This window comes from Rutilus rutilus (assembly GCF_951802725.1).
Source record: "Rutilus rutilus genome assembly, chromosome: 14".
Lineage (NCBI taxonomy): Eukaryota > Metazoa > Chordata > Actinopteri > Cypriniformes > Leuciscidae > Rutilus > Rutilus rutilus.
In genome coordinates, this window is record NC_140219.1 from 21071443 (window position 1) to 21089633 (window position 18191).

General features: G+C 37.2%; 2 protein-coding genes across 3 annotated transcripts; both read right to left on the minus strand.

The window, feature by feature from the left end:
• Nucleotides 1-8440: 8440 nt before the first annotated feature.
• LOC311304019 (zona pellucida sperm-binding protein 3-like) lies at nucleotides 8441-10725 on the minus strand. 2 transcript variants are annotated; one of them, XM_084430822.1, is made up of 8 exons: nucleotides 10056-10725; nucleotides 9855-9976; nucleotides 9665-9768; nucleotides 9417-9594; nucleotides 9227-9344; nucleotides 9077-9159; nucleotides 8921-9009; nucleotides 8441-8852 (listed from the first exon to the last, which is right to left on the minus strand). In XM_084430822.1, the coding sequence occupies exons 1-8, from the start codon at nucleotides 10617-10619 to the stop codon at nucleotides 8785-8787; spliced, it is 1326 nt and encodes a 441-aa protein (XP_084286948.1). In that variant the 5' UTR covers nucleotides 10620-10725; the 3' UTR covers nucleotides 8441-8784. The 2 variants fall into 2 exon arrangements, with proteins under 2 accessions (XP_084286948.1, XP_084286949.1); XM_084430823.1 differs by having other exon boundaries at nucleotides 8735-8852; nucleotides 9417-9531.
• A 4542-nt stretch (nucleotides 10726-15267) lies between these two features.
• Nucleotides 15268-18049, minus strand: psmd10 (proteasome 26S subunit, non-ATPase 10). The gene is made up of 5 exons (XM_084429923.1): nucleotides 17829-18049; nucleotides 17612-17710; nucleotides 17245-17391; nucleotides 15966-16132; nucleotides 15268-15857 (listed from the first exon to the last, which is right to left on the minus strand). The coding sequence occupies exons 1-5, from the start codon at nucleotides 17940-17942 to the stop codon at nucleotides 15704-15706; spliced, it is 681 nt and encodes a 226-aa protein (XP_084286049.1). The 5' UTR covers nucleotides 17943-18049; the 3' UTR covers nucleotides 15268-15703.
• Nucleotides 18050-18191: the final 142 nt, after the last annotated feature.

The window sequence follows — 18191 nt, forward strand, 5'->3', positions numbered from 1 at the left end:
GAATATTTTTGTACTTCACTTTTATTTGTTCCCATGTTCTAGTATGGTGACTGACATTACAATGAACAAAGTAATTATGCAATTATTAAAATACAAAAATATAGGCTAATAAGTGATAAAACCACCTAACATGGCCACTTCTAACGGATTTAAATTGTCTGCTACTTTTTGCCAGCCCTCTCTCCTGGCTTTTGCAGACTTTGAGGTGTTCCCTGGCGTTTTGATTAAACATTAAAATTCCGAATAAACTTCGACTATTAGTTCTTGCTCTGCTGAGGAGAAAAACTGAGCGCGCTCTTTGGTCACGCTGAGCAGCCAATAGCAGCGTTGCTGATCAATGTTTCTACTATCGATACATATCCCCTTTTAACCAGCGCATGAACGTGCAATTATCTCAGATAACTCAATCCAGCGATACTAATCATATCCGGCAAGTGTGTTCGAAGAACCGAGTTAGCCAGATCATGATTCGCACGATGATATCATCTTGGATGTGTCATTTGATCTCGGATGTAATAAGCAACGTACGAAGAACGGGCCCCAGATGTTGATAACAACCCAAGGAATCAGTACATACAAAGAAACCAAAACAAATAAGCTCAGAAATGAAGTTATGTGTAATAATGTGAAATGACACAGGGAAAAAGTATTGAACACATGAAGAAAGGGAGGTGCAAAAAGGCATGGAAAGCCAAGACAACAGCTTAAAACTATTAGTAATTAAAAAGCAATCTAGCCCCCTGTCCGTGCAAATTAATAACAGCTGGTTCAGTCCGGTGTTGGCTCTTGGACAACTCTTCTGATTATTCTTTTCACTCCTCTGTCAGAAATCTTGCGAGGAGCACTGGTCGAGGCAAATTTATGGTGAAATGATTGTCTTTCCACTTCCGTATTATGGCCCCAACAGTGCTCACTGGAACATTCAGAAGCTTAGAATGGTGCCTATAACCAATGCCATCATTATGTGTTGGAACAATTAGGTTGCGAAGGTCTTGAGACAGCTCTTTGCTTTTACCCCTCATGAGATGTGTCTTGTGTGACACCTTGGCAATGAGACCTTTTTGTAGGCCATCATTTGGGACTGAACCAGCTGTTAATTATTTGCACGGACAGGGGGCTGGATTGCTTTTTAATTACTAATAGTTTTAAGCTGTTGTCTTGGCTTTCCATGCCTTTTTGCACCTCCCTTTCTTCATGTGTTCAATACTTTTTCCCTGTGTCATTTCACATTATTACACATAACTTCATTTCTGAGCTTATTTGTTTTGGTTTCTTTGTATGTACTGATTCATTGGGTTGTTATCAACATCTGATGAAAATTTCATGTCAATAGCACCTTTGGAAATATATTTACTGAGAAAAATGGTGACGTGTTCAATACTTATTTCCCCCGCTGTATATATATAAAAAATAATAATAATGTTTACAGTGTATTATCTGCTATTTAACATAGGACCCTGGAACATATAGAAATGACCCCATAATAATGTATATAATCCAAATGGCCATCCCCTAAAATGTAAGAAGAGCAGTGGATTGATAGAGATCTTTTAATACTGATATATTGCAATGGGGAATTATGCCAAACAGAAGGTTCGTGTCTGTGGAAGTTATCTTTACCACTACCCTATTTACCCAGCTAAGCTTTCGCTGACAAGTTGGTGGTTGGAACTAGCACTACACGACATGCATTCATAAAAATCCATGTGTGGTCAGCAGTTCCTTTTAGTAACCTATAATGTTTAACAGCAGCTGACGTAAGAGGAAGTCTGTCTGAATACATATCTGTAACACTACATTGAAGTCCAATGAAGATGAAGACGAAAAGTCAATATTTATTAAATAAAACAAGCACTGAGTAACAGGCAAACAGCATGAAACAGTATGCTAGGCACAAACAATACCGGACGCTGAACTGAATGACTATAATAGGGGAGCGCGGGGCACAACCTAACGTGGGGTTAAATGTAACACAGACCTTTTACATAGTTCGTCAGGGTCAAGCAGGTTGTGTTTCCGCTCTTTTTCTCTCGCTGCCAGAAGACGGTCTCCCGTGGATTTGTGGAAAGTTTTGATACGATTTCGTGAAGATACTGGACAGAGAGTGTTTCACCATTTTGAAACATGTCAGCAACTCCTAGCAAATTGTTAGCTAGGCTTAAGGTATAACACTTTCAAAGCATTGTTCTTTATGGAACCTTATTAAAAGGGTTCTATTTATTACCAAAAACGATTCTGCTATTGTTACAAGCCAAAGAACCCTAATTTGGTACTGTGTAGAACCTTTTTTCTTAAAGGTGCAGTATGTAATATTGACAGCTAGTGGTTGAAATGGGTACTGCAGTCCAAATTCTAAATATTGGGAGAGTGTTGTTCCCCCGCCCCCTCCTCCTCAGACTCAATGCTCATGCGGGTTGCCAGATAGAGGACGCAATACGAATGAGTGCAATTCATAATACAAGACGTCGAGCCTTACACTGTGTTGATGAGCTATTTATCCGCGTTTTAATATGTGTCTGCTCATAGAGCTTATTATGGATGCCGAGGATCTTTAGGTCGGGTAGAATCTGCGATCTTTGACCGGGTTCGTTTGCTGGCTTCCATGGCTGCAATACTCTTGCTGTGTCTCAATTTGCCTACTTATACTACGCCCTAAAAGTATGTACTCTTTATGTGAAGAAAAAGTAGATAGCCTACTTTTGAGTGTGTAGCAAAAAAGTAGACAAGCTTTGGTACATACTAACACGTCATACAATTGCGTCTTTAATGGTTGCTCTCTGTTCCATCCTGTCACAGTAAACTGGCCTGTCAATCATCTTGTCACTGTTAAAATCCTCCACGTTTAATTTAATTTCATGTCTTACCATATCGGAGAGAAATGCAGTAGCACGTTGATCTGCAGTCGCGGAGAACTCTCCTCATATTAATGATATGCATGTAAAAGTTAATGGCCAAACGTATCTTTATAAAAGTCCACATTGTTATTGCAGATGAAATATAACACGGATAACATTAAATACATTTTTCATAAGGTTAAACTTTGATTAGTCACTCAAACCTTTTTCAAAACCTCTCACTGTCGGTCGCACATATACACCATGTTTTGTAGTTTTTTTACTTTTTTTACTCGTGTTTGTAGTTCTGAACTGGATCCTCCTCCAAAGCGCAATGGGTTGTGGGCAATATTAGCTGTTATAGTGAGCACGGAAATAGTAGACCATCCGGGGACTTCTGGCATACTCTTTTCAACATACTACAGCGGGGGAAATAAGTATTGAACACGTCACCATTTTTCTCAGTAAATATATTTTCAAAGGTGCTATTGACATGAAATTTTCACCAGATGTTGATAACAACCCAAGGAATCAGTACATACAAAGAAACCAAAACAAATAAGCTCAGAAATTAAGTTATGTGTAATGTGAAATGACACAGGGAAAGTATTGAACACATGAAGAAAGGGAGGTGCAAAAAGGCATGGAAAGCCAAGACAACAGCTTAAAACTATTAGTAATTAAAAAGCAATCCAGCCCCCTGTCCGTGCAAATTAATAACAGCTGGTTCAGTCCCAAATGATGGCCTACAAAAAGGTCTCATTGCCAAGGTGTCACACAAGACACATCTCATGATGGGTAAAAGCAAAGAGCTGTCTCAAGACATTTCGCAACCTAATTGTTCCAACACATAATGATGGCATTGGTTATAGGCACCATTCTAAGCTTCTGAATGTTCCAGTGAGCACTGTTGGGGCCATAATACGGAAGTGGACAGACAATCATTTCACCATAAATTTGCCTCGATCAGGTGCTCCTCGCAAGATTTCTGATAGAGGAGTGAAAAGAATAATCAGAAGAGTTGTCCAAGAGCCAAGGACCACTTGTGGAGAGCTTCAAAAAGACCTGCAGATAGCAGGTACTGTTGTCTCAAAGAAAACAGTAAGTAATGCACTCCACCGCCACGGCCTGTATGCACGCTCACGCATGCACGAGCTTCAACATGCTTTTTTTCTTCTTTCTTTTTTTTTGAGTCTTGCGTGGTGCAAGACTCAAAAAAAAAAAAAAAAGCATGTTGAAGCTCGTTTAAAGTTTGCTGCACAACATTTGGAAAACCCAGGGAAATACCGGGATAATTTAGTGTGGTCATGAGAGAAAAATTTAATTGTTTGGATGCCATAATACACACCATGTTTGGAGGAGAAATGGCACTGCACATTACCCTAAAAACGCCATACACCTTGGTGTTGGCTCTTGGACAACTCTTCTGATTATTTTTTCACTCCTCTGTCAGAAATCTTGTGAGGAGCACTGGTCGAGGCAAATTTATGGTGAAATTATTGTCTGTCCACTTCTGTATTATGGCCCCAACAGTGCTCACTGGAACATTCAGAAGCTTAGAATGGTGCCTATAACCAATGCCATCATTATGTTTTGCAACAATTAGGTTGCGAAGGTCTTGAGACAGCTCTTTGCTTTTACCCATCATGAGATGTGTCTTGTGTGACACCTTGGCAATGAGACCTTTTTGTAGGCCATCCGTTGGGACTGAACCAGCTGTTATTAATTTGCACGGACAGGGGGCTGGATTGCTTTTTAATTACTAATAGTTTTAAGCTGTTGTCTTGGCTTTCCATGCCTTTTTGCACCTCCCTTTCTTCATGTGTTCAATACTTTTTCCCTGTGTCATTTCACATTACACATAACTTAATTTCTGAGCTTATTTGTTTTGGTTTCTTTGTATGTACTGATTCCTTGGGTTGTTATCAACATCTGATGAAAATTTCATGTCAATAGCACCTTTGGAAATATATTTACTGAGAAAAATGGTGACGTGTTCAATACTTATTTCCCCCGCTGTATATATATAAAAAAAAAAAAAATGTTTACAGTGTATTATCTGCTATTTAACATAGGACCCTGGAACATATAGAAATGACCCCATAATAATGTATATAATCCAAATGGCCATCCCCTAAAATGTAAGAAGAGCAGTGGATTGATAGAGATCTTTTAATACTGATATATTGCAATGGGGAATTATGCCAAACAGAAGGTTCGTGTCTGTGGAAGTTATCTTTACCACTACCCTATTTACCCAGCTAAGCTTTCGCTGACAAGTTGGTGGTTGGAACTAGCACTACACGACATGCATTCATAAAAATCCATGTGTCGTCAGCAGTTCCTTTTAGTAACCTATAATGTTTAACAGCAGCTGACGTAAGAGGAAGTCTGTCTGAATACATATCTGTAACACTACATTGAAGTCCAATGAAGATGAAGACGAAAAGTCAATATTTATTAAATAAAACAAGCACTGAGTAACAGGCAAACAGCATGAAACAGTGTGCTAGGCACAAACAATACCGGACGCTGAACTGAATGACTATAATAGGGGAGCGCGGGGCACAACCTAACGTGGGGTTAAATGTAACACAGACCTTTTACATAGTTAGTCAGGGTCAATCAGGTTGTGTTTCCGCTCTTTTTCTCTCGCTGCCAGAAGACGGTCTCCCGTGGATTTGTGGAAAGTTTTGATACGATTTCATGAAGATACTGGACAAAGAGTGTTTCACCATTTTGAAACATGTCAGCAACTCCTAGCAAATTGTTAGCTAGGCTTAAGGTATAACACTTTCAAAGCATTGTTCTTTATGGAACCTTATTAAAAGGGTTCTATTTATTACCAAAAACGATTCTGCTATTGTTACAAGCCAAAGAACCCTAATTTGGTACTGTGTAGAACCTTTTTTCTTAAAGGTGCAGTATGTAATATTGACAGCTAGTGGTTGAAATGGGTACTGCAGTCCAAATTCAAAATATTGGGAGAGTGTTGTTCCCCTGCCCCCTCCTCCTCAGACTCAATGCTCATGCGGGTTGCCAGATAGAGGACGCAATACGAATGAGTGCAATTCATAATACAAGACGTCGAGCCTTACACTGTGTTGATGAGCTATTTATCCGCGTTTTAATATGTGTCTGCTCATAGAGCTTATTATGGATGCCGAGGATCTTTAGGTCGGGTAGAATCTGCGATCTTTGACCGGGTTCGTTTGCTGGCTTCCATGGCTGCAATACTCTTGCTGTGTCTCAATTTGCCTACTTATACTACGCCCTAAAAGTATGTACTCTTTATGTGAAGAAAAAGTAGATAGCCTACTTTTGAGTGTGTAGCAAAAAAGTAGACAAGCTTTGGTACATACTAACACGTCATACAATTGCGTCTTTAATGGTTGCTCTCTGTTCCATCCTGTCACAGTAAACTGGCCTGTCAATCATCTTGTCACTGTTAAAATCCTCCACGTTTAATTTAATTTCATGTCTTACCATATCGGAGAGAAATGCAGTAGCACGTTGATCTGCAGTCGCGGAGAACTCTCCTCATATTAATGATATGCATGTAAAAGTTAATGGCCAAACGTATCTTTATAAAAGTCCACATTGTTATTGCAGATGAAATATAACACGGATAACATTAAATACATTTTTCATAAGGTTAAACTTTGATTAGTCACTCAAACCTTTTTCAAAACCTCTCACTGTCGGTCGCACATATACACCATGTTTTGTAGTTTTTTAACTTTTTTTACTCGTGTTTGTAGTTCTGAACTGGATCCTCCTCCAAAGCGCAATGAGTTGTGGGCAATATTAGCTGTTATAGTGAGCACGGAAATAGTAGACCATCCGGGGACTTCTGGCATACTCTTTTCAACATACTACAGCGGGGGAAATAAGTATTGAACACGTCACCATTTTTCTCAGTAAATATATTTCCAAAGGTGCTATTGACATGAAATTTTCACCAGATGTTGATAACAACCCAAGGAATCAGTACATACAAAGAAACCAAAACAAATAAGCTCAGAAATTAAGTTATGTGTAATAATGTGAAATGACACAGGGAAAAAGTATTGAACACATGAAGAAAGGGAGGTGCAAAAAGGCATGGAAAGCCAAGACAACTGCTGAAAACTTACAGTAATTAAAAAGCAATCCAGCCCCCTGTCCGTGCAAATTAATAACAGCTGGTTCAGTCCCAAATGATGGCCTACAAAAAGGTCTCATTGCCAAGGTGTCACACAAGACACATCTCATGATGGGTAAAAGCAAAGAGCTGTCTCAAGACCTTCGCAACCTAATTGTTCCAACACATAATGATGGCATTGGTTATAGGCACCATTCTAAGCTTCTGAATGTTCCAGTGAGCACTGTTGGGGCCATAATACGGAAGTGGAAAGACAATCATTTCACCATAATTTTGCCTCGACCAGGTGCTCCTCGCAAGATTTCTGAAAGAGGAGTGAAAAGAATAATCAGAAGAGTTGTCCAAGAGCCAAGGATCACTTGTGGAGAGCTTCAAAAACAGATAGCAGGTACTGTTGTCTCAAAGAAAACAGTAAGTAATGCACTCCACCGCCACGGCCTGTATGCACGCTCACGCATGCACGAGCTTCAACATGCTTTTTTTCTTCTTTCTTTTTTTTTGTCTTGTAAGACTCAAAAAAAAAAAAAGAAAAAAAAAAAAAGCATGTTGAAGCTCGTTTAAAGTTTGCTGCACAACATTTGGAAAACCCAGGGAAATACCGGGAGAATTTAGTGTGGTCACATGAGAGCAAAATTGAATTGTTTGGATGCCATAATACATACCATGTTTGGAGGAGAAATGGCACTGCACATTACCCTAAAAACGCCATACACCTTGGTGTTGGCTCTTGGACAACTCTTCTGATTATTCTTTTCACTCCTCTGTCAGAAATCTTGCGAGGAGCACTGGTCGAGGCAAATTTATGGTGAAATGATTGTCTTTCCACTTCCGTATTATGGCCCCAACAGTGCTCACTGGAACATTCAGAAGCTTAGAATGGTGCCTATAACCAATGCCATCATTATGTTTTGGAACAATTAGGTTGCGAAGGTCTTGAGACAGCTCTTTGCTTTTACCCATCATGAGATGTGTCTTGTGTGACACCTTGGCAATGAGACCTTTTTGTAGGCCATCATTTGGGACTGAACCAGCTGTTATTAATTTGCACGGACAGGGGGCTGGATTGCTTTTTAATTACTAATAGTTTTAAGCTGTTGTCTTGGCTTTCCATGCCTTTTTGCACCTCCCTTTCTTCATGTGTTCAATACTTTTTCCCTGTGTCATTTCACATTATTACACAGAACTTAATTTCTGAGCTTATTTGTTTTGGTTTCTTTGTATGTACTGATTCCTTGGGTTGTTATCAACATCTGGTGAAAATTTCATGTCAATAGCACCTTTGGAAATATTTACTGAGAAAAATGGTGACTTGTTCAATACTTTTCCCCCCGCTGTATAAGACACTTGAGTCGGTGACAAATGGTTTGAGTTCTGAGCCATTACATACTTTTGATCACAGTGGCACCACCATCGGGTCAATTGGGGTGAGCCTTGTTGACAGAAGGGGTAGGTATACTACAATCGCTCAAAGTTTCAAGTTCTTGAAATTCTATCAATTACAATAGGGTTTCCACATACACACTTGAACCCCCAATAAAAAAGCAAAAGCATCCAGTAAGCACCAGAAAGGAAATGATGCTATTGAAATGCCCTTTAGTGTTGTAATAGGCCTAGCCCCATAAATGACTTGAGCAATATGCCCCCCCACATAGGCCAGTAGGAAATAGGCCTTTTGTGGTGCATATCTGAACAGAAACCATGTAAACTGAATAAATGTGTTTAAGTATAGCATTTGTGCTAGTAAAGACAACAAAAACATTGGCATTAACATTTATTAAATCACCAGAAGTTGCATGACATTTCCAGTTATTTTTGGCCATAGCCATATTCTTTAACATCAATGGGGCCGACAGATGCTCTTTCCCAGCGTAGATCTGAGGAACAAATGATTAGCGAGAACTAAAGCCATGTATGACAATAAGTTATCAGAGTTAATCCAAACCTGTAAGCAGTTGATCACTTCCACTTCTGATGCTACAAGTTGTGTCACAGCAGCCACACACCTGGTCAGAACCATCTGCAGACACCCACCTGACAAAACCCTCAATTAAGTTAAAGCAGCTAATTCACTTGTACACTTATCTAGCAGGCAACATACCCATTAGCAGAGAATGAACAAGCTTTCTGTTCAGAACTTGGAGAGGTTGCTGCAGCCACCTTCAAAATGCATGTGATGTAGACCTGCAGACACAATTGTTTGTACACCATGGCAGCATATCATACAAATAGTTACACAAGACATACATACCAGCCCACTGTCTGCTTGCTGGAACCTGAACGCCTCTAGCTGAAACCCTAGCTTATCACTTTGAGTCCGGGGCATAAAGTGAGACGTGGAGCCTGTGAGCTTGGCATCAACCAGGCACCTGTGAACAGAACCCAGTTAGAAGTCACACAACCCTTCTGGAAGCTGGGATTCATGAGGTAGCACCTCTTACCCATTATTCTCAATAAAGGAGTATCTGGGGACAGAAGCAACATCAGGGACTGCAGTAGCCACGCAGCTGTCCACAAACACATGGACGGGAACATGGCTGTACAAACTCACTGATGCTTCAAGATTTATCATGTCACCCAGGAAGTACTGGTTAGAAGGTCTCTCAAATCTCCAGTCATCTGCAAAGAAAAACAAGAAGTCTTAACACAGATGATTCACAAGCATACTACAAATCTGGGCTACACCAACCAGTCATGAGCTTGAGGGAGAAGACAAAGACTTCCTCTGCAACCTTAATTGAGGCATATGGGATCCAAGTTGGCATTAAGGTGTCGCTGCTCACATTATGTGTTCTGTAGGAATTAAACAAGCGGTCATCTCTTGCCCATGAACAGCAGGACTAGAACATCCGGTGAGCCTGAATTAATTGAATCCTCACCTTGGATAATGACACTCAATACCAACCACCGCACCACTGCTCCTGACAATAGGAACACCATATGAAGCCTCTTGTGGGGTGTAGATAATGTTGAACCTATAGACAAGCTCATCCTCACTCACCTAAACAGAAAGGTTAATAGAAGAACAGTCACATGGACGGTTCATAATACCTATGATTATGGTCACAACAGAACCTTACCATTGATGTGCCACTACATCCATGCAGTTCAGACTCAAAGATCAGCACTTGAGTAGAAGAATCCTCTCCAGTTGCAGTACAGCCTCCCAGTGTAAAACCAGAGGACAACATTGGGTGCCCAGTCCCAAAGAAGTCCTTCATCACTTCCACATATACTGAATTCTCTCCACACTGAGCAGCTACACTGTTGGCAGAAACAGGATAAGGCAACTCAAAAGGAACATCTGGCTGCTGTGGTTCCTCTGGTAGACTTGGAAAGCTCCACGTCAGTTTCGCCACTGGACCCTGCAACAGCTCTTTTAATTGAACACCCATAAGATCTTGAGAAGACTTTCCAAAGTCAGTCCTGACTGGCGTCTGGACAGGAAACCTTTGTGGTGCAAATACAGCGTTACTGGGAACCAAAGACATCCTGGAATCAGCCTGTCGAGAAGCTTGACCTAATGTTCTAGGCTTAAACTCGCTTGGACTCTGATTATGTGCTGCTCTTGCTCTCCATTGTGCTTCAGAAAATCCAAGTGCAAGAATAAACACCAATCCAAATCCAACCTGCCAAAACCCCATTATTGCCAAGCTTGTTTCAATAACACATTAGGGTGCTACCATCCAAATTTATGCAGATGTAAATCAGAATGGCTCCACCTCTCTCGTGACAGCATAATTTTTCTCTGCATCTGCCAATTTACTCGGTCAATATAACACAGGTGAAAGTCATTGATTCTAAATGAAGTACCATATAAGGGCATGTCATTAGTAGCTAAACCAAATAATTGCTTATTTTAAATATCAAAATGACAGCTCAATTCCCTGAAACACAAACAACCCCAAGTCTTTTTGTGTCTTCCTTTTTTTATTAATTCAGAAACATGGCCACAGACATAATTGTACACTATTCAAAATAACAAAGTTTAGTATGTTTCAGGTTTAGATTGTAACAAACGTTCTCCCCTCACATCAACAGCAATCTTCACAAGGGACTGAAATGGAGACATTTAGTTCAGAAACAAGGGTCAAATGCAGGATCAGAACATTATTTTATTATAGATTCAGTGATATGTTTTCTCCCTATTACAACTGTTATGTTTAGGTTGATCAGAGTGTTTGTGGATTCAATGTAGACTTCATTCTTTCTTGAACTATATGATGGTCAGCACCAAAAGACTATAATCTGAACAGTCTACTACAAAAATTTTATTTAAAATATTAAAAGGTATGAACAAAAGAAAAGCTCATTAATGAACATTAAGAACCTTAAAAAAAAAAAGTTGGTGTTTAAAGCATGTTTAACAAACTCCTTAGATTTTTATATCCAACTATTTCTATATTGAAAAACATGGCGAATGTAGTAAATCCAGATTACATTCATATACACACATTCATACATGGGGTGAGCGGGGCTAGTTATAACACACACGGTTTAAAACTTTCCACACAATGCTTGCATGACAAAACTTGGTGTATTTACTAGTTGCCATATCAACACTATTATATATATATTATTATTTTTCTTTTTTTCAAAATGAAAAAATCTTTGGAAGATATCACTGACCATTATTTAACCATAGCAAAAGAAAAGAAATTCCCTGAACCCCAATTAATAGGATTTACACAAACTGAGAAAGTAAAAAAAAAGATGGTTCTTTAAAGGTTCTTTACACATAGTAACAGTTCTATTTAGAACTGTATCATCCTGAAGAACCATATTCTGAAATGGTTCTTTGGTTCTTTATTCCCGCCTTTTGTTTTTCAAATCTGTAACTGTCAAAGCCACCTCATTTTCTGGAGCTCATGCAGCTATACAACTACACAAACTCTCAACAAATGATTTCTTTCTTAAAATGTCTATAAATTTTAACTTTAAAAATTGTAACTGGTTTCCTATCAGTCATGTCTTTTTCTCTTTTTAGTTTAACAGAACATGTAAGTGTGAGCAGCTCTTTTCAATTAGGGACACTCATCTTCTCTTCTCCGCAAAGTAAGTAACGGAGATAATGAATTTAAGATCCATATTTTTTAATTATTACTTAATGCCTAAACACCCAGAAAACATTAAAGCTTTCATGACTTTATATCACCTTTTCCTTTTAACACCATTTTTGCTAATTTTGGCCTTCATAAATATAATTGTTTTTACATAATCAATTGGAAGAGACAAACTTTAACTCTTAACTCTCAGATGCAGTCCCGTATCATAACCTCATCATCTGCAGAGAGAAATTGTCACTCAGAATACACACATAATGAAGGATGTAAAGACATCATATATATAGAGCATTGTAAAGATATTTCACTGGAACTTCATTACATCCGTATCACGTTTTTGCTACAAATTACCATGTCAATAAAAAGTAAAAGTACCTAATTGACACAACATCCTTTTTTAATATGTAAAACCCAAACAGAGGCAACAAAATATTATAAGACCAGGCAGATAGAGGCTAAAAAAACAATATTCATAAATAATATATAAAAATAATGTTAATAATACTAATATGAATAATATGAAGATACTAATATTAATGAAAATAAACTATTATTAAAAAGGTTATTTATAACACCATTACATTTTTTTTTACACAGCGTAGTTGTAGCACATTGTTACAAGCCGCCAAGTGTACAACGATAATGAAATAAAAACAGGGAGCCACACAACTTTTCAGGTTTGAGTATTTATTTTGCCACATTTGGGACTTTGTTGGACTTTCACAATGTTGGAATTTAAATGTCAAAGTATGATTTTTTTTTTTTTTTTTTTACATTTGTTAACTATGCATTGATCACTTGTTTTTTATTAAAAAGCCTGTTTTTCATGCAATAAACCCTTTAAAATGTGATTTTGAGCTCGTTTTTATTTTTATTACTGTTATTATTAATAATAATAATTTTGCATGCAGCTGCCACACACAAATATAATTCAATACCAATCACAATGTTTGCTGATTTTATTTATTTATTTATTTATTGCAAAACTGTGCAGCCCTTTCATATATCTCTATCTATCTATTTATCCAGAATAGAAGGATGTTTGGATGAGGGATGGAGTTATGGATATCTATCTATACAGATGTACAAACAATATCAAACTATACAGATAAAATAGTACTGAATTATGTGTGTTACAACTAACCCCTCTGTCTGTTGCAATTAACCCTGCATATGGGGTTAGTTGTAACATTTACACTTCTGTCACTTTCAGTGCAACTGTATGAAAATGGTAGGTCCAACAAAACAACTAAAGTGTTCATTTGTAGCAGAGATGTGTATGTTGCTTGTGAAAAATAGTTTGTTGTGATTTGTTGTGATAATTTGTTGTAAAAGGTTGTGCCCCGCGCACCCTACACTTGGCGAATGAACTCAATGACAACAGGTGACAACTAATAAATCAATAACCATGGTAACAAATGATGAGTGGGAAAATGGAACTGAACTGAAGAGAAACAAACAAAAAGTCCATTAAATTCAACTTAAGGTAAAGATCCATCAGTGGACAAGTGGGGGATTTTGTAGAGACAACTCTCCCCATCAAACAGGGCACTCAAGTATGTCATCCTCCAGGAGTTTAACAGAATGTATATAAGAATTTGTCATGAACTTGTACACTCAATGTCAAGAAGGGTCAGAGCAGTATACAGTTATGGAGTACATATGCACTACAATATTACGTTTAATTTAATCAAGGGTGTACGCATGTGATTCAAACTGACATTCTTGAATTCCTTACTACCAGAGAAATTGTTTATCAATGAAACCAGTGAGAGTCACATATGGGACATACAGTAATTCAGATGGAATATAAAGATTGAACGGTTGGATTGTTAAACAGTTCTTGTATTTGTTGGTATGGGAGGATATGTTCCCAGGGTCATCTGTGGTTTCAACACTTTAGAGTAAAAAAAAAAAAAAAAGCAACATTTTAGGTTTTATGGGACTGAGTTTAAATTTACAGGACAAAATAATGTATTCCATTAAATAAATATAATGTTAATATTCCATAAAGTAATAAAACCTATTTTGCACTAACAATCAATGAACCGCTGGATTTTTATTTAGCATTAACAAAGATTAATAAATACTGTCACAAATGTAGGCTTACTGCTCATTGTTAGTTCATGTAAGTTAATACATTAACAAATGTTAACAAATGAGACCTTATCGTAAGGTGTTACCGTTTTATCCCTGTTATTTTGAATGTTCAGCATAGCCCTAATGTTAGTGTAATTTTTCACAATTCCTACAAGCTGCAACAGAACGTTTGTGGGAGCGCGCGGTAATGGTCAGAAATCAGGATTACAGAAACAATTCCCATGCAGGGCTCAGGGCAGCCAGGAACCTGGAAGTTAGGATTGACGATCAATTAAACTTAACAGAGCACATTGCTAGAACTGTCTGGTCCCGCAGGTCTGCCTTATACAACATTATAGGAAGATCAAGCCATTACTAGCATGCTACACAACCCCTTGCCCAAGCGCTTATTCCATCCAGGCAAGACTGTAACGCTCTCTTGTCAGGCCTTCCATCATGTACTGTCAAACCTCTGCAACTGATCCAGAATGCAGCAGCGAGTGTTCTTGAACGAGCCTAGAGGGAACCTCACATAAACTTGCACTGGTTGCCACTCGCATCAAATATATAGCACTGATGTTTGCCTACAGAACAACCACTGGCTCTGCACCTCATACCTAAACTTACTACTTCATACTTGTGTGTCCTCCAGAAATATCCTTATTTATGCCGAGAGAAGTATATGACACTATTTGCATTCAGTAAAATCAGAAATGAATACATGTAGGTGGGTAACATTTTTGTCATGCCATTCATCCACATTTCAGTTGTCAGTTGTTTGAGTTATGCGACCGGAAAGCTCAGCAAGGAACCTCAGTAGGAAAAAATATATACTATGGAAGTCAATGAGACCAGAAACTGTCTGGTTACTGATATTCTTCTAAATATCTTCTTTCTGTTTAGCAGAAGAAAGAAATTCATAAAGGATTGAAACAACATGAGGGCGAGTATATGATGACAGAATTTTCATTTTAAAGTGGAGTATCCCTTTCATTTATCTTTGCTGAATAAAAGTATTCCTTTCACAAAAACAAAAATCTTACTGACCACAAACTTTTGAATGGTAGTGTACAAGTCAACATGAACATGTCTATGTAATCATTTGTGTGTCCTTTTAATACAACACTCAGATATGACTGCACCAATCACCTGTATTCAATTACAATTTATTTCCCATATAAAAAAAATAAGCATCAAGATGGAAGAATACACTAGTCTCATGACCTTCGCACACGGACACAAAACTAGAAATTATATTTTAAGTGACAAAGCAATGACAAAATCAACTTTAGGTTTAACAGAAATAAAGCATTCATGGCTGAACTAGATAAATAATAATCAGAATGTTATGTGTAAGCCTGAAACTCATGTACCCCATAAAAAGCATGAAAAATGACTGACATATCAAGTCATGAGCTTTTTAACTACCATAAAGAGAAAGCTGATCATAGTGTCGTTCTTCAGCAGACATCTTTAAAAGCATTTTTTCTACTGTTTCTTTTCAATACCCTTACAAACAAGTATTCATCATACTTGAACAGCAGCTTAATCAAAAGTTGCGTCGCTCCGTTTCCACTCAGGATCCTTCAGCCCTCTACTACCCGTTTCAACATAGATCCCAAGCCACCTTTAGCCACTTGTAGAGGCGTCATCTTTTCCTTGTTCTCAATGTAGATGCTGGCACCATGTTCTACAAGGAGTTTTGCAGCCTCTGCTCGGTCCTCATCACATGCAAGATGACTGGCAAAAACAATAAAAACAGTTCATGCAGAACAGGTCTGAGGAGGTATCTACACATAATCATAAGCAATAGAGGAAAAATAACACTAGTGGTTCTGCACTACTTACAGTGGCGTGTTTCCTTCTGAGTCTTGAATGTTGGTAGAAGCGCTCTCTTTCAAAAGAAGCTGAATGAGTCGGTAGTTGCCCTTAGCAGATGCTCTGTGCAGAGGTGTGGATTGCAGTTTATCTGTTGCATTAGGATCGGCACCGTTTTCCAGCAGAATCTGGGCTATCTGTTAAAAAGTACAAGATAATAGTATTATTAATATAAAACGTTTCACATTTTTCAGAAAGATTTTATGTAATAATCTAATATAACTTTATAAAAAATAAATAAATAAATAAATAAATAAATAAATAAAAGAGTTGGCAATATATTAATATGAAACTAACATAATATAATATTAATATAAAAAAAAGTTTCACAATTTTCAGAAAAATGTTATGTAGTCATTTAATATAACTCTTTCATTAAAAAAAGAGCTGGCAATATATTCATATAAAAATTAATTGAAGAAAATATGAATGTAAAACGTTTAACAATTTCCTGATTTTTTTTAATGTAATAATTAAATGCAAACTTTGATTTAAAAAAAAAGATGGCAATATATTAATTACAAATATATAAATTTAATAGAAAATGTCTAAAAAATTTCAGTAAAGTTTTATGTAATAATTTAATATAACTTTGATAAAGAGTTGGAAATACATTAATGAATACAAGATAATATTAAAATAAACCATTTAACAATTTTCAGAAAGACTTTATGTAATAATTTGATATAACTTTGATTAAAAAGAGCTAGCAAAATATATATACAAAATACAAGATAATATTAAAATGTAAAAAGTTTAACTAATTCCAGAAAGATTTAGGTAATAATTTTGATAAAAAAATAATAATAAAAAAAAGAGCTGGCAATATATTAATATAAAACGAATATAAGATAATGCAATTTAAATGTTTTTTTTATTTATTTTTTTTATACAATTTTCAGAAAAACAAATGTATGTAATAATTTAATATAACTGATTGATAAAAAAGCAACCAGGCAATATTAATATAAAACCTGAATAAGATAAAAGAAAAATGTTTCACAATTTCAAGAAAAAGTAATCGTTTTATATAACTTAATTTAATATAATGAATGTGGATGCATGGATCTATGCATATAGATATATGTATGATACCAGAGCCAAAGACAAATTTCTGCTCTGTGACAAAGTTAAACTAAGTTCAATTAAAGCTAAAACTTAAACTAAACTCTTTGCAATTTTAAGAAAGATCTTATGTAATAATTGAACCCTCTGATGAAGATAAAGAGCTGACAAACGTAAAATCTACCTCATATCGATCTTTGGATGCAGCGTAGTGTAGTGGCGTGCAACCATTCTGGTTCACAGAGTTCAACTGAGCTCCTCTGGATATTAAAGATCTGACAATTTCTTCTCTCCCAGCAGATGCTGCTATATGAAGAGGAGTCCAACATGCCTGGAATGACATATAACATGGTAAAGAACTCCACCAAGAGGATATGCAGTGAATGACAAAGTATCTACCATCAAGACATTTGACTACATAATATTGATGCCTTGCATTAACTGCACTTATGAATGCTTTGGAGAGCAGTAATAATAAGGTTTAAAAGCAATAACATTCACTGACGCAGTATAAGGCGTCTGGAATGTCCGATGAAACAATGCTGACTCACATCATCTTCGATATTCACTTCAACACCAAGATCCAACAGAAACTGCACGATATCCGCATGTCCAGCTGAACAAGCCCAGTGCAGAGCAGTCCTGCAGTCCTGTATGGAGCAGCAACATGGCATATCACTTAAACATCTTAGACTCAATGGAAAAACTTCAACATAGCATCATGCTAACGTAACCACTGTGCAACAGCACCAACACGTTCTCACTTACCTGGTCTGTTTTCGTCGCTAGTGAGCTGTCAGACAAGACGCAACTTTTAAGTTCATCAAACTTTCCAGTGTACGCTAAATTACAGACTTCTACATTTGATACGCTTCCCTCCATCTCAGACTTTAGGGAGCACAAATGTGACAAATTCAATTCAACTTACTGGCCCCGCCCACAACATACAAGCTGCAATGTCATTGGATAAAACAACTTACTTAGGTGCCGCAGAATGGTGCCTGATTTAAACAAATATACAATATCTAACAAAAGTTCCTAAAGTGAAATAAAGCCGAGTTACTCAGTTTGTAGTTTGTAGGTTACATAATAGCTGTATGATTTTCTTTTGCCAATATAGCCACATTCTTT